Source organism: Ammospiza nelsoni, chromosome 6, assembly GCF_027579445.1.
Source record: "Ammospiza nelsoni isolate bAmmNel1 chromosome 6, bAmmNel1.pri, whole genome shotgun sequence".
NCBI lineage: Eukaryota > Metazoa > Chordata > Aves > Passeriformes > Passerellidae > Ammospiza > Ammospiza nelsoni.
Genome location: NC_080638.1, coordinates 53079645 through 53095989, shown reverse-complemented (window position 1 = coordinate 53095989; position 16345 = coordinate 53079645). Strand labels below are relative to the sequence as shown.

General features: G+C 38.4%; 1 protein-coding gene across 1 annotated transcript in view; it reads left to right on the top strand.

Moving 5' to 3' along the window:
* The first annotated feature begins 6649 nt into the window (after positions 1 to 6649).
* BEGAIN (brain enriched guanylate kinase associated) overlaps positions 6650 to 16345 on the top strand; it is a 151515-nt gene continuing 141819 nt past the window's right edge. Inside the window, exon 1 of the mRNA XM_059474539.1 lies at positions 6650 to 7393. Coding sequence (XP_059330522.1) covers positions 6650 to 7393 — 744 coding nt within the window. The remainder of the gene's footprint in view (positions 7394 to 16345) is intronic.

Below are 16345 nucleotides of genomic sequence, written 5' to 3'. Positions count from 1 at the left end.
CAAGAAAAAGATGATGTTGGCAGAGGATAGAGATCATTTTGAGGACTCATTCTCGGTCAAGGTACGCAGCCGCGGTTGGTCGCTTAAACACAAATCTGATATACAACTGTGTTCTAACTGTTATTCACAGGTGCTATTAACTCCTTCTAGCTAGGAAGATCTGTCTCTCTTGGATGGGGACAAAAATTTCTCAGGCAGGTGATATCATTAGCTTTTTAGTGCTAAGTTCCATCATAAAGAAAAAGCTGTAGTGTTTGCACTCTTAAGCTTGGCCTAACTAGACCACTAATGCATTCCTCACACTGTAGATCAGCCTCATTTCATTTTGTATTCCTCTCTTCCAAGCAGTCCATTGTCTGGACTGTGGATAAATAAAAGATCACTTAAAACACTTGGAAAAAATACAGTCTGCAACTTCCTTTTTCTGGCTTTCCTCAGCAAGAGTAAAATTTCACTTCATGGGAGAGAAAAAGGCCTTTGGTAATTAAGGGTAGCCAAATGTCATTAGCTGTTGCCATAAGTGCCTTGTGTATATATTTGAAAAACTTTAAAGACGTGTGCCCATGGTGCCATTTTATACTGCTAGGGAGCAGCCAGCACAACAGCCAACATCTTACAGCTGATTCTAATTTGGCTGCTTGCTCAGTAATGGAAGGTGCTCTGACAGGATGATATTGAGTGCAGTAAGGGCCTGTGTCCAATGGAATGTTGTGCTGGAACTGTAAAAACAAAATTGGTATACTAAAACATTTTGTGCTTGCATTTTTCTCTTTAATTTTTCATTTATTTTTAAATCTATAAATATAGCTTGCATTATAGTTCGGTGTCTGTCTCTAATTTTACTGCAGCTGCAGATTTTGCCAGAGAGCAGTGGCTCTGTTTTCAGGGTGGTGCAGGATTTACACCAAAAAAACCATCTCTTCTCTAATGCTCAGCATTTCTTACAGGTCTATCACAGCTCTTTCTGGTATACAGCCATAAATTAAATGAATCAGACTTATGGATGTTGACAAGAAAGATGACACAGCAATGTGTTGCCTTTAGTTTAGTCACCCTGTAGTTGTAAAACAGATAAATGTTTTACTCATCATGGTGGAGAGGTTGATTAATGAGAATTTAGAGCAATTTAGATCCATTCTATCTTTAGATTTAGATTCAAGGCTGAATGCAGACACTGTCCACCATGCAGATTCCTGCACAGAAACAGAAGTCTCTGCTCTTTAAGACACCACAGTAGCTTTTCACCTCCTTTTCACGCCAACAAAATCTACCATTTCTTAAGAATCCAGACTGATTTAATGGTGGCAGTACTGGTCCAATTTTCTGTTTTTCATACCGTGTTACAAATCTACCAACAACTGATAAAGAAAGGAAAAACCCATTCTAACTTGTTCCCATAACAAGTCATGCATTAAAATAAAAGAACTGAATTTTCATTCTACTGGTCCTGAAGACAGCTAAATCTTACAGACTCAGAGCAAATGTCTGCTTAAATTCTCCTTAGGGCTGAAACACTTTCAAGCAGAATCTAGTGATTCTAAAAAACAATACACACAACCCTGACTACATCTCCACTCCATTTGAAATTTTTTGTTCTAAAAGGAAACAGAAATAGTGAAAGTACTATTTAGTGAAATAGAATTTTTTCTGTGTGAGGCCTAGCATCCTAGAAATAGATAATTATTAACTTGAAAATGTGGTAGAATTTCTGGAGAACAACTATATAGAATAATGCTGAGAAGACTTTAAGGAAACGCTGTCTTGATGAGGAAATTGGTGTAAGCAACCTTATATTAAAAGCAAATTTGTATTTGACAACCATTACAGAAAAAAAGAGAAAAGGAAACCATCTGTTGGAAGAACACCTAGAGAGGAACATCTGTATTATTTAAAGGGGTAAACTGAAGCGCAAAACTGAAAGGTCCATAAAACACTTCAAAATTAACTGCATTAAGTGTGAAGAGGACTGGATAAGATGTGATAAAATTTTCATTTAAGGCAGGAGGGAAGAGAACTTCTGAGCAAGAATGGGCACTGGGAGGGTTGGGATATAGCTATTTTAAGAGTGGAGTATCTGCTGGGGGATGTACATACCTTTAGGGCAGACTGAGAACTTTGAACGGAATGCCATTCCTACAAATTCTAGTGACTCTGGCCCTGCTGCTTAGGCAATATTTCTGAATAGTTGAAAAGTTGAATGAAAACTAGGAATGCAAATTCAGGAAATACACACCAATATAATGGAAAACTCATTCTTTGCTTCAGCAGGAGCAGCACAGACAACAGTGTTATTATTAATCCAAAATCTTGGAGTCTACCCAGTGACTCTAAAAGGCTCTGGAACCAGACATATTTGCAATTAAAATAAACCTCAATACTGTTTAAAAACCAAATTTACTTTTTTGTTTTAATAATAACTTAAAAGTTTCTTTTGAATCTCAAAATGTAAAAAACCTTTATACATATTTCTTTTTTTTTATTGTAGATAATCTGCTGAAGATATTCTTGTTCATATATCAACATACTTTTAGATACAGAAAAACTTAGTACTAAAATTGTTGAATATTGTCTACTTTGGCCCAAAAATGATCAGATCTTCCAGAGCTCTACACAAAAAACCTTCTAGTTGTCATAACAACATCATGCAGCAGATACAAGATAGCTTGTACTTGCTTTTAATACAATAAGCAAAAGTTAACATCTCCTGAAGATTAAAAAACAGGGATATTCTTTAAAAGGGAGGGTGGACTTAATTTTTTTCATTTTTAATTCCCACAAAATTCAGCTATTAATTTAGAATCTTCAGTCAATAGCCTGTAGAAATATTCCATTGCATCAAGTCATATTTGGGGGCAACTCTGTTATGCTCCACGTTTATACAAAATATGCAGGTTTCTAATAATGTCTTTGTAAAGTGACACTCAGAATATAAAGAAGCCTAAATTTAGAAAAATACTGATGTTTTCCTACGGAACAAGTTTCCTAGACAAATTCCTGGATGCTTCAATCTTGTCGAATGCAATACTAAGTCATTATGAAAGTCCCATTTAAGCTGTGATCTTAACTATCATTCCTTTAAAAGTGTTCCAGATCCAACAGTCAGTTTATACCAGGAAAGGATTAGTGTCATCCTGTTTATGTTTTTATATCAAGACAAAAATAGAAGAACATCTTAGCCATTGCAACACATGAAATTACAAACTGTATCCACTTGTGTCCCTAGAAATGTTTCACTTATGAGCGAGTCTTGATGGTATCTGGAGTTGTCTCCTTGATCAGGGCCACATGATGCAAGATTGGGTATCACAGAAATGCATAGAAAAATACAGTCCTTTCCTAATTTAAAGAATACAGTCCCTTCCTAATTTAAAGTCCAGTTTAGACAAAAGTGCAGGTGCTGATCAAATGTCAACACACTAGACAATGGCAGAGCTGCTGATAACGGACAATCCTATTTACAGTGAAGTCTCAGGTCAGACAGTTTTTGCTTGATTTGCACAGACATATTGTTTTATTCCAACAATGGTGCACTTGATTTGCACAGACTGTTTTATTCCAGCAATGGTGCCCACCATTTCTAGAGTAGGGCAAATTAATGCACAACTTCTCTTAAGACTATTTTAATGTTAATATGACTGGTTTAGAAGAATTTAGTAATCTGGCAAGCATCCACCTAGCTGAGGAATATTGTAGTAATAAATAACAAAAGAATTTGAGCTCTCTGAAGTTATTTATTGCCAGAGTACAGCCCAGACTACTGCAGCAAAGTATTGCTATTCACAGTCCCACCTGCTTGCATTGGAACAGGAAATTCCCTATATCCACAATGTCTTCAAATTTAAATATATAAGGCAAAATAACTTGAACACTTCAAAAAATAAGTCAATTAACATATGGAAAATAAATAATGAACATCAATTATTAAAAAGTTCAAAATATCAAACATTCAGATTTTTAAGCATATTTTGTTTTAGTAGTCAGATTCTTTATTTGTACACATAATGGAAATAATTTCTGCAGGTCTGCTAATCTCTAGAGAATGTTTTGGTTCTCAAGAGAGAACACTGAATAGTTACTGTTACTACAAACTTTGATAGCACCAATCTTGTTCTGACCAAGATTCAAAGTGATTAATGTGAAAAGATCTGTATCATTTAAGTAAGAAGAATTATTTTTCATTTTGCAGCTGTGATAAATTTTTTTCCTAATAACCAGGTATGTCTGTGTCATATGTCTAGAGTTATTAAGCAGAAATCACCTGAAAAAAGAGAAGCAGCAGTATAAGCAGTATGACACCCACAAATGTTATGTACCTTACCTAAATTACTATAACCATTTATCTATGTCTATACCTATACCTATACATATATTTTACTGCTATGCAAATAAAATCTCTCTGAACAAAGGAGCTCTTTTCTGACAATAAAAGAGAATTATATGATCCATTTTTATTGGCTGTAACACAGACCTTTTAAATTCATACCTCAAAATTTGCACATAAGCAACGGATAGCTGAATTTATGCTTGTAGTTAACATAGCTTTATTCATATACAAAGGAGCCCAATCTCTCATGAACATAAAAGCTCTTGTCCAAGTAGGTACAAGTCATTACAGGTTCTGGCACAACAGTGAGGCTTTCTCTGTTTTTGAAGCAGGCATTATTAATAAAGTCCATTAAAACTGCAGAACTCACACTTTGCCAAGCTCTAATCGATCTGGAAGGCAAAAGACCTAAGATGGATTAGCATAGATCCTATGTATTTCAGAATCCTGCTTGCTTCAAGAGCTACATTAAGTTCGTACAAGTCTGTATTGGACATACTGAAAAATCCTGAATTCTGGCTTTGCAAGGAGAGTAGTGTTGTATTGTTCCCTGACTGCACTGAAAAGGTCATGAAAATCTTTTTGTTGAAATTGAAAGCATTTGCCAGCCCTTTAAAGTGTTAGCATTCGCATTCAAGTGAGAGAGGTATAAATTCATCTAAAACAAGACAGTGTGAGCAAGATTTATGCATTTTTATCCGCATTATCTCTGTGATCAGGATAATGTTTGTAGTATGCAATGGAATGGCACAGTCCCATAGAAATATGGAAGCATTTCAAAAAGTAATTCCACTAAAAGCAATTGATTTCTGATGTGTTAAAAGGATCTTCATGTTCCCCTGTTATTTGCAAAATTAATGTACTTACTATGTTAATTTGAGAGATTTGCAACACTTCAGCAGCTTTTATGAACTATGATTTAAATGAGTGTTGGAATTACCAAAGTGGAGACAATTAATTCTACGCAGTAAGTAAAGTGCCTTGTAATGAGGGACCTAAATGTCTGCTTCAAGAGCACATGTAACTACATTTCAGCTCAAGCTGCTGTTGACCTGTCAGCTGTGCATGATATTTTTAAATGTGCTCTTGTGTTTAAGGGAGGTCACTCAGTTTTCTGCTTGTGAGTCTCTTCTCTTTCTCCACTTGCTGCATTTGACAGTGATGTAAGCAGAGTCTGAATCCAACCACACAAAAAGAGGTAAATCACTTCCTTTCACCCTTATGCTAAAGTAAGGAGATGCAAAAAAACCAAAAAGCACTCTTTCAAATTTATCATTCAGCCATTGCTCCGGTCATTTCCTGTGGCAGCACACCATTGGGACACTACAAATATCCACACTGATTACAAAGTCAGACTATAGTCTTTAATCTCACTTAAACTGTTCCTTAGGTTCCTGAATATACAAACCAAACACAGAAATTCTTCACTTCACAGTTCAGACTTGCCTGTCTATAAAGACAGTGAAAAATGAGAAGAACTTCATGTACAAGGTACTGAAAGAATTTATCTTTACTACTCCAAGCTCATTGACAATGTTGAAATATTGTACCTTGCTTTGGATCCTAACCTTTAAAAATTATTTTAGAATTAAAGTTATGGCAAAAAACAAGCAGGTAGAAAGTGCGAATCATGTTTGGTTTGCTTTTCTAGCAGATCTAGCAGATTTGTCACTAACTTTTTTAATAGAACAGCAAACACTAGTAGCATTAGAACAATATAGCATGACCTTCTCTACTATTGGATTTTAAAAAGCCCTGAAACAGAACCAACCCAGACTTTACTTAGTGAGAATTGATCTACATCATGGTAGTTTGATTTCCAGTTCAACAAACAGGGATATATCATATGTTGCTTTGGGTCAATGAAAGCCCATGCTCATCCACTGAACACTCAATACCCTGGAAAATTTGCATGTCCTATAGATTCTGTTCATTAGTATGGTTAATTAAAATGATGAGAATTTGCTATTGAATTAATGATGAAACATATTCATGATTTGGGGTGTATATGGGACAAAAAAAAAATGTGGTGGGTGCGTTGTTATGCTTTCCAAAGACATGCCTTTTGTCTTAAAAGTTAGAGGGGGATTTATGGGAATCCCCCTTTCAGTGCCCCTATTTGACACACAGACACGAAAGTAAATGGAGCTGCTGTCGAAAGGCTCCATTTCCCCAGTTAAGCCAGAGGGTGCTGTGCCTGGAAGACCAGCCAAGCAAGAGGGGGGTGGCAGGGTGAATGAAGAAAGAGCATGCAGTGCATGCACCGCTGCACGTGCACCAGGAGCAGGAACCGATGCAGAGAGGAGCCTCTCTGGAGAGTTGACAATGAACAGTTACTCAAAACGCTGCAGCTCCAGCGAGGACAGCTTTGAGTTACAGGGCAGCACAAGGTCAGAAGCTAAAAGCTTTGTTAAAAGCAAAAATAAGGATGAAGGCTATCGACCCCATCGATCAAAGCACTGTCAGAAAGGGGGTGAAAAAACTCACGGACTGGAACACTCTTCCCTGTATCCAGCAGAAGTGGGAAACACAAGCCAAAAGCTGCAGAGGCAGAAGAAGACCCACAAGAAAAGCAGTTCCTCTACATCTGACTTGAGCTTGGTGAGTCAAGGATCATCAAGTTCAGTGTCTGTTGTGGAAGAAAAAATAGAAGCTAAACTCAAATTCTCTCAATTTATTAATGAAGTTACTTTCAGAGTGCTTGATCCCATGAGCCTGAGGGCATACCGAGCTGCTAAACTGAAAAATGCTTTGCCATCCAGTGTGAGAAGCCTAGATGATTTTCATATTAAGAGAAAGTCACCTGAAAACTGGAAAGAAAATGTTCTAGATGGGAAGACCAATGAAGAAGTAGACTTAGAGACTCTGAGAAGTGACGATCTCGCGGCTGGAGCACGACCACACAAATTAGAGAAATCGTTGTCCCTGGATACAAGTCCCTCTCTCAGGTCATTTGATAATGGTGTCTCATACAGAACAAGACCTGGCTTGCCAGTAGAAATTATGATTTCTCAAAGCAAAGGAATGCCAGCCACAAAATCTGCATCTCTTCCTAGAAGTACAAGCATGGTGAGCTCTCTCAAATATTTTTTTGGGGTGATGTATGACAAGGATTTACGCTTTAGCATGACTATTAGAAAAGCGTTTCTATCTTCCTGGGTGGGTTCTTACCATGTAAACAAATTTTTCTCCAGGGTGGGAACAAAGAGGGAATGTTTATTTTTAGTAGCTCAAGGAACCAGCTGTAGAAGGTATGGGAGGAAGGAAAAACAGAATAAAACACCCTACAAATCCTTTTAGTTTGATTTCTGGAAGATGGCTTTACAAGATCAAACAAGAGGGTTATTCCTGCCCTGCAATGAAGCATGTGTATAGCCAGGTCAGCTTGATATCAGCAGCCAAGGCACCTTCAGAAAAGAGTGAAGAGAGCACTATGGCAGACCATTCAGGTATTCAAGGTCACTAGTTTAGAACTTGCTCAGGTATCTCTACACCAAACAAGAATGCTCAGTTATTGTGTTTAAGTACTACTGAGGGCTCTGACATCCCAAGAGTGTTGCTAATGTTTGTGTGTCTGAAATTAATACATAACAGTTAATACATTTATACATATCACTTTATAATTTCTATTTTGATGTGCTAAAAGCAACCCAAGCAACCACAAAAGCTTAAGAAATGAAAAAAAAAAAAAAAAAAAAAAAAAAACCACAACAAAAAAAAAAGGCTGAAGCTTTCTTCTACAGTCTGGTAAAAATATTTATATTTTTAATTTTTTCTTATGAGATTCTTTCTTTGGATGAGAAAGAGGTATTTATGCCTGTGAAGGAGAGCAAAGGGAAATTGTTGTTTGCTAGCATGGCACAGTATGGAACCCTGAACTGCCAAACCTTGCACTGATATAATATGTTAGTATGTCTCCAGAGTAGTATTTGCAATTCCACTAAAACAATAAAGGTCCAGGAACTATTGCTTAAGACTATACACATGTACTCAGATGTTGCTAAACTGGGAGCTATTACAACTGCATTATTCTTTAAAAAGTCTATTCAAGTTTAAAAACAAAGAAACAAAAAGTTATTTTATTTCACAGAGGACTGCTGCAAATAGGAAAATATCCTGGTCTTAAGAATTTTATTCAAATTTCAGCAAACTGAGCTTAAGATTTTATGTCCTTGGATGTTTTGATTGCCACTATCAAAGATATCTGGAGGGAGAAGAGGTGAAAGGTAATGAAACAGAGAGAATTTGCACGCTGTCTTGTGTCACAGCTCCACAATGAAAGCTGTCCTACCAAGGGCTGAAGAGGCTTCAGTCTGAGCCCATGGCAGGATATGCTGTTTTCAAATTTCAATTAAGCATCTGTCAGAACAACTTTTCCAGTGGACTTAATTACATGTACAGATTGAAACTTCCAACCGATTGAGTGCTGACTGACTGAGCACTGCCAGTGCTCTGTAATTCCACACAGTTAGTGTAGGCATCAGCCTGCTCCAGCTGAAGCATCACTCTGCTCTAAGCCTCATCATTTAAATTAAACACAGTAGTTACCTGACATTTTACCTCAACAAACAATGCCTCCAACTGCAGAGCTCAACATGAGAAAATAAAGGAGTGGCAGGGCAAAATATAAGAGCAAAACATGTTCAGCCTCATCTAGAGATTTATGTCTCCTACATGCAAAAACTTTGACTTCAGTGTAATTTATTTAGTGCCAAGTCCTCACCTGAAGCATGCCTAGCAAGGAGCAAAAGGATAACTGTATAGCCTTGGGTTTCATTATTGTAAAGACACTTTAAAAGTTCTTGGTTATGTAATGTTCATTTGAATGCTCATAGAGAACATTGCTTAACTGTTCCATGTTTTAGTTGCCAAGTTATTACTGGTGTGCAGAAGATAATCTCTGAAAGAAATTATAAGATTACATTGATTTAAATATAAAAACTGGATAGCAGAGATATAAGTACATATCCTGAAGAGCATGAAAGAACATGCCTGAAAGTTTGAGATTAAAAAAGCTGCACCTAATAAAAAAAAGTGTGACTCAGAAGATGAATGCTGTGACATTGCCTCCTGTCTATTATATTTTCTGAAGACCCCTGAGGTGTCCAAAACTGCCTCTCTGCTACTGTTGATTGGATCCAGACCCACTAACATGATTTTCAACTTTTAGACTTCTCAGAACTAGTCAAAATGTTCCATTTCTGCAGCAAGTGTTTACTGGTTTGCAAACAAAGGCTGCTGAAATGAAATCTCACAAAAAACCCAACAGTCACTGTAGAGTTATGCAGAGGAATTTCTGAACAGCTAAGAAAAAAAAAATATGCTTCATTGTGTGACTGAAGTTAAAGGGAATTGTGATAGGTAGAAAGCAATTCCAAAATACAATGGATATGACCTTGGTGTGGTCTAAATATTTTAGTAACCTAGCCAGCAGGATGAAATAATTTTTCTATGTATTGATCTAAATTTGAGGTCACTGGACAAACAAGTAGGAAAGGAAAATGATAAATTAAATGAACGCAAACCTCTGAATCCACACCAATGTAGTGGAAGGTGTGCAACTCGGGACTATGTCATACTTCCAGACTGAAATGATATGACCAGTTCAGTGGGCTGAAAAATGCAGGAAATGTCTGAAAAGGGTTGGACACAATGGAAAGTTTCTAAGAGGAAAGGAAAGCTTGTCAGAGTCTGTCAAAGGACAGATCAATACAGAGAGAAATGTGGATGGATCCAAACAATACGTATATTTTTCTTAGGGTATGTTTCAAAGAAAACCAGGTATGAAAGGCCTGTGTCTTTTAATACATATTTTATCTCAAATACATTTGTTCCAAGTAACCAGTACCTTCAGGAAAGCTTTATATACCACTATTACTGTTCCAGGAAGAAAATACAGGTTAAAATTTAATTCTTAAATAATCATACAGGAGTGTGACATCAGACCTGTGTAATTCTGCAGCACCTTGGGATTTGAATCAACCTGAAAATTACACCTCAGTAACTTCAGGAATACATGAATGAGGATCAAATTTCCAGCTATGTCTCATCTTTACACACCTGCTTTTTACCTACACAAGGAACCATATAACTCAACATTAGACACTGACTTTTCTTGGTCATTGGAAATCAATTTCTTTCTTAGAAAAGCTTTATCTTTCCATCTTACATTTAACTGCCAGTAGTACATATTCTGTGTGCAAGAGGACTTAGAAATAATTTTTGACCTCACCATTGCAAATATATGTATACATAACCTCAGGAATTGCACATTTCTCATCTCAGAACATTTCTTTTTATCACACAAAATAAATACAAGCAAACCTGATCAAAACAAATGATGTACTAATCTGCAGAGGCTGTCTTAGAAAACAAACTTGGGTTGGGATAATGTGATTTCTACATTTTAGAAGTTAAGATCACATACTGTAAACTAAGACGGAATAAGGCTGGTGGTGAGAGGCAGAAACTTGGCCATGCTTCACATGAATTTGCCATGCCTTTGGAGCCATATACTCCTCATAATCCTCCTAATCATTCCCTAGACACCCCAATATATTTGGATCACAGAATATTCTGCGTTGGAAGGGATCCACAAGGATTATCAGGTCCAGCTCTTGAGTGAAGACTCACACAGGGATCAAACCTGTAACCTTGGCATTATTAGCACCAGGCTCTGGCTAACTGAGCTAAGAATGTTAAGGAGTGGGAGGGACCTCAAAGGCCATCTAGTCCCAGTTACCCCCACCTTGGGCAGGGAAACCTTCCACTAACCCACATTGCTCAAGACCTTGCCCAACCAGGCCTTGAACGCTGCCAGGGTTGAGGCATTGAGAGCCCCCCTGGGCAACCTGTTCCAGTGTCTCACCACCCTCACAGGGAAGAAGTTGTTCCTAACATCTAAAATAAATTTCCACTCTCTTGGTTTGTACCTTGTATTCCTTGTACTATCACTGCAATTCACAATGAGTCCCTCTCCAGCTTTCCTGTAGCCCCTTCAGTTGCTGTAAGGTTGCTGTGAGCTCTCCATGCAACCTTCTCTTCTCCAGGCTAAACTGCCCCAGTTTCCCCAGCCTGTCTTTGTAGAAAAAGGTGCTCCAGTCCTTTTTTCATCTTCATGGCCCCCTCTGGACTTGCTCCAACAGTTCTGTTTCCTTGTTATGGGCACGCCAGAGCTGGATGCAGCACTCTGGTGGGGTCCCACAAGGGCAGAACAGAGGAGCAGAATCCCCTCCTTGACCTGCTGCCCACACTCCTCTGGCTGCAGCTCAGGACACAGTTGTTCTTCTGGGCTGTGAGCACACTTTGCCACTCATATTGAGTTTTTACCAACCATCACTCCCAAATCTTTCTCACAGGGCTGCTCTCAATCAGTTCTCTGCCCAGGCTGCAAGTGTGCCTGGGATTGCTCTGATCCAGATGTAGGACCTTGCATTTCACTTTGCTGAATTTAAGGTCTGAGAATAATTTACTGGGCCTGCAGAGCTGCCCCAGTGAAGACAGATGCAATGGCAATTGCTTATTTCCTAGACATCACCTGGTTCAGGCTGGTGCTTCATGGTGCTGTCATACTCCCTCCTGTGGGATTTAGTCTCAAGGGCCAAACTTTGACCCCATATAGGCAATTCAATTCCCCACTGTAGCCTTAGCAAAACCAGCTGAAAACAAAGTATTCATTCTTACTGTGATTTAAAGCAATGTATGGCCCTAAAGGATTCAATTTCTATAGCCCTTGAGACAGAAGGGGGCAATTGCCTGCTACAAAGGATGACATCCTTATAAAATGCAGATGAATGAAGAACAAGGTAGAATAACACCCTTTTTCATTCCTCTTACAAGAAGTCATTATGACAATAGCTATTGTAAAGAAGAAATATAACCAGTGTAGATGTTTATATAGGATATTGAGAAGATTCAAAGATTCATGTTTAATCCAGGTAGGCTGCTTAATTCCTAAGGAACCCTGTAGGTAGCCACTGAAGCACAGTGTCACAGACATTAACACAAATAAGGAAAATTTTATTAATTTCTGCTCTACTACTATTTGTTGTCCACGAGGATTCCTACTGATCATTGTAGGCTCTCTTGCAAGACAATTGTCTGAGCATAGGGATGTTTTCCTGAAGGTGCACAAGCACCTTTAGAAATCACAGCCTCAAACACCTGAACTTCACAGGCATGAATGGGTTTGGGCCATTCTCTTAAGAGTTGAAGTCAAAGATCCTTGTGGTTCCCTTCCAACTCAGAATACTCTGTGAAAACTAGGAAATCTGTAAGAATAGAGGAAGGCTGTCACGCAAAAGCTGTGGTAGAATTCCACAGCAGTAGAAAATGCCACCAATCTCCCATTCTAAAGGAAATTTTCTAGGGCAGTTTCTAGGTTCTCATTTTCTAGGGCACCTGAGTACTAACAGAATCTTGCTGAAAGAGCAGACAAGATTTTGTTGCTCTAGGTCACAGCTCTTTTATACAAGGTTTTGAGTCCTCTTTCAGCCCTTCCAGCCTGCCACCATGATATAAAAATAGGCATTTGCTTTGTTCTTGGATGAATACCAAATCTTTCATTTCTATTTACAGTACAGTGATGTTTACAAGTAAGATTTGGGTTTAAATGCATTATAATGGAAAGTATATATTGTTTCAGTGACTCATGCATCCAACATGCTAAAAAATAAATAGCAAGAGGTGGGACCAGAAAGAAAGGGTAATGAGGTTCTTTACCCAGGTCAGTGATCAAGCCAGCAGCCAAACACCTGAAAAGTATTCCAGTGTCCTACTTTCTGGTCTGTTCCTGCTCTTCCAGACATGTGGGTCAATGTAGAACTACCCTCAATAACTGATATGGTGAAGCTGTGGTATCTCTAGATTATCAGAGGAAAGTAAGAAAGTGAACTACATCAGTTGCTTCAATTCTTTAGCATGATATCTACATGCCATAGCATATAATTAGGACCCTTTATGAGTCTCATACAGCAGTGGAAAATGTCATATGGCCACCTTTCCTGACATCCTGGCCTCTTTCTTGCCATGGTATTCCCCATGACACTGCACAGTTTGTTCCCCTCTGCTTTGCAAATTGGAGGTGACCATCAGGTCATCAGTAGCCTAAATCTTTTTTGTCAAGATGGGTATTAAAATAGATGGTTTAATTCCTTTAACATAATCTTGATTGAAAGAAGATGGTGGTCACTTCTTTTCACCATTCAGAGATACCAGGCAAATACAACAATTTTAAGACTTACTAGTTTAAACTCATTATTATATGAAATGAGCATAGCCACTGAATTGCCAGCAACATACACCCTAACAACTTCCCTCTGTTATTTTTCCTGCATCTGCAGATTCCTGAAAACAGTCCTTGTGTCTGGCAATACTGAAAAAGAATCTCAGGTCCTAACAATTGCATGTGGGTGTGGAAAGCCAAATACTAAATCTTTAATTATCTGGGGCTGCTGTTCCTTGGTACTTCCAAGGATTTCTATTGCATCATTATAACCTCTCTCCTCTGATACCAACACTGTTTTCCTGTACACCACTATTATGAAATGATCACTCTGGGTATAGTAGTAATGAGTAGTATTGCAAAAGTATACACCAGTGTGTACACCTGGAGCTTCCAGGGTAGGTAAATTAGCTTTATAACACTGCATAAGTGTTAGGCAGCCAAATAGTCTAAGCTATAAAATCTGATGGCCAAAGGAAATGGTAGTACCTTCTGAGCTCATTTTATCTGAAATCAAAGACAAATCTAATTTTCCACTAATCAAGGTATCTCAAATATATCTTCTCAATCTCTGAGAAGACTTAGCCATGTTAGGCTTGAAGCATGAAGTAGTATTAGTTGTACCAGCAGCAGCCAAGCTGGGGCAAGGTATAGCTCAGCAAAGACTAACAGTCCAAGTATTTAACCAGCTTCACCAGTTAAGTGCAGAGTGCTGGATCCTCTCTCTAATTTCCTCTTTTTTTCCATGATATTTATGGTTTGGTCACAGGATGTGGAAGCTAAGCAGGCCACGTGCAATTTCATCCACAGCTAACACCTCCTGTCCCGGCGCTGACTCCTTTTCCCAGGGCTGAGGAGCGCAGCAGCCCTGTGCTGTAGGAGAGATCAGCAGAATGTTTTTAGAGCAGCAGATGTGACATCGTTTCACAAGCAACAGAACGAGCAGATGGTGCTTGGAGAGTTCTCCTTGCCTGCTCCAAAACACCTCCGTGGGGTCACTCATGGAGCCTTGGTCTCGTCGAGCACTGCATAAAGCGACAGCGCTCCCAGGATGACGCACGTGGTCATTTACAGCTTCCCAGCTCATCAAATACAAATTAGATCAAAATCTTCCTCACAGAGCACAGACATCTACAAGGCAGTGCTCAAAAGAATAAGCTATTTATTCAAGACAGGCTAAAATAGACAGTCTGAGCTGCTTCCCAAAAACAAGAATGTGTTTTCAATGACATTAAGTGTTTCACCATGAAGTTTTTTATAGTTAGGGGTTTTAATTCAGTTGTCCTCCCCTTTCTGCCCTCTCACCCCCCTTTTTTAGAGAAGGAAAGCAGCGAGTGAGTCAGGAGGGAGATATTTGTATGAAGGAAAAAAAACCCCAATATTGCAATGGTGAATTCCTGCACAGGATTCAGAGCTCCAACCAGAAAACAAAATCATTTTCCAGCAAAAGCTGCTATTTGCCTTCAGAGGGGCAATTATTCAGACAGAGAAAAATCTGAGCCCATGCAGTTCACATTGATTTTGGTATCTTTTGGCACATGTAATAGGAAAGCAAAATTTGCAATCAGAAATATTTTGTGTTCTTTTCCCAGTGATTTTTTGTTAACATGACTTTTCCCCTTCCTTTGAGTTTGAAAAACACTCCTCAATTGTACTCTTTATCTTTGGATGCCTTTAGAAAGAAATGGTACTTTCAGAATAGTGGAAGCTACAACAGCCTTAGGACAATTATCATAAGCAGAAATGCCTGAAAACTGCAAAGCCAGGCAAGGGAAGGTGAAAGAGGTTGAAAAGATTAATTGATCTCTCTTCTCTGGTCCAGCTTTGGTCTACAAGTGTTATTTATGACAAAGATTTTAAAGGTGCTTCAACTCATTTTTCATTTATTCCTTCATCCAGCAGACTGTGTTTGCCATATTTGCAAAATGTGGGGTTTTGCCCTGCCATAGCATGGCTGTGGTAGATCATAAAAGCAAAGACCTGGGTGTGTGCTGACTCTCTCACACAGCCACGTGCAATACTTAAGCATTTTCCTGGTCCACATAGTGAAAATCTCTGAACTCTTCCAAGAAAAGATTAAAGTGCAAGGCACTGCCCAGAGCCAGAGGTTGCTCTGATTTCATTTTCAGTTGTTAGGGACTGAGATTTTTCCCAGTCATGGAAAGGTTTTCAGCTCTATTAAAATTCTGCTCAGTGATGTACTGCATGCAATTAATAGAAACATAGATGTAACTTTGCTCCAGCACTCCCACTGTGTTCTAACATCTAACTGGAGTAAAATAAAAGTTTACTTATTAATATGAACCCACCACAGCAAGCATTTTGGGGAAAGAAAAGAGGGAATCAGAATTACATTAATCTGCCAAAGCTGCATTTGCAGCACTCTGTTTCCTCTGTAGGCTTGGTAAGCCATGGGTTTTAGTCTCCCATCAGAAAACATCATATTAAAACTTTGATCCCAACAAATTCAAAGAACAGAAACTTTTATGAATTATGGGGTAGTTGAAAAGGATTTTATACTAAATGTGGGTCCTATAAATTATGCCTAGCTGCCCCAACAGCATGACTCATGTCTCAGAATATCAGGAAGTTTTGGTTTTGACCTCAGGTCAGATAAGGAGAAGAAGGACCCATATGGGAATCTATTTTATATTTATAAAATATATTTTTTTTTCACAAAGCTGAAAAAAATGGTATTTTCACAGACTAGCAGAAGCATTTGTTTCAACCACTTCCTCTTTGCAAAGCAGCTTAAATTTGACCTTCTTAGATGAAACTCTTCAGTGCCAGGAGGTTTA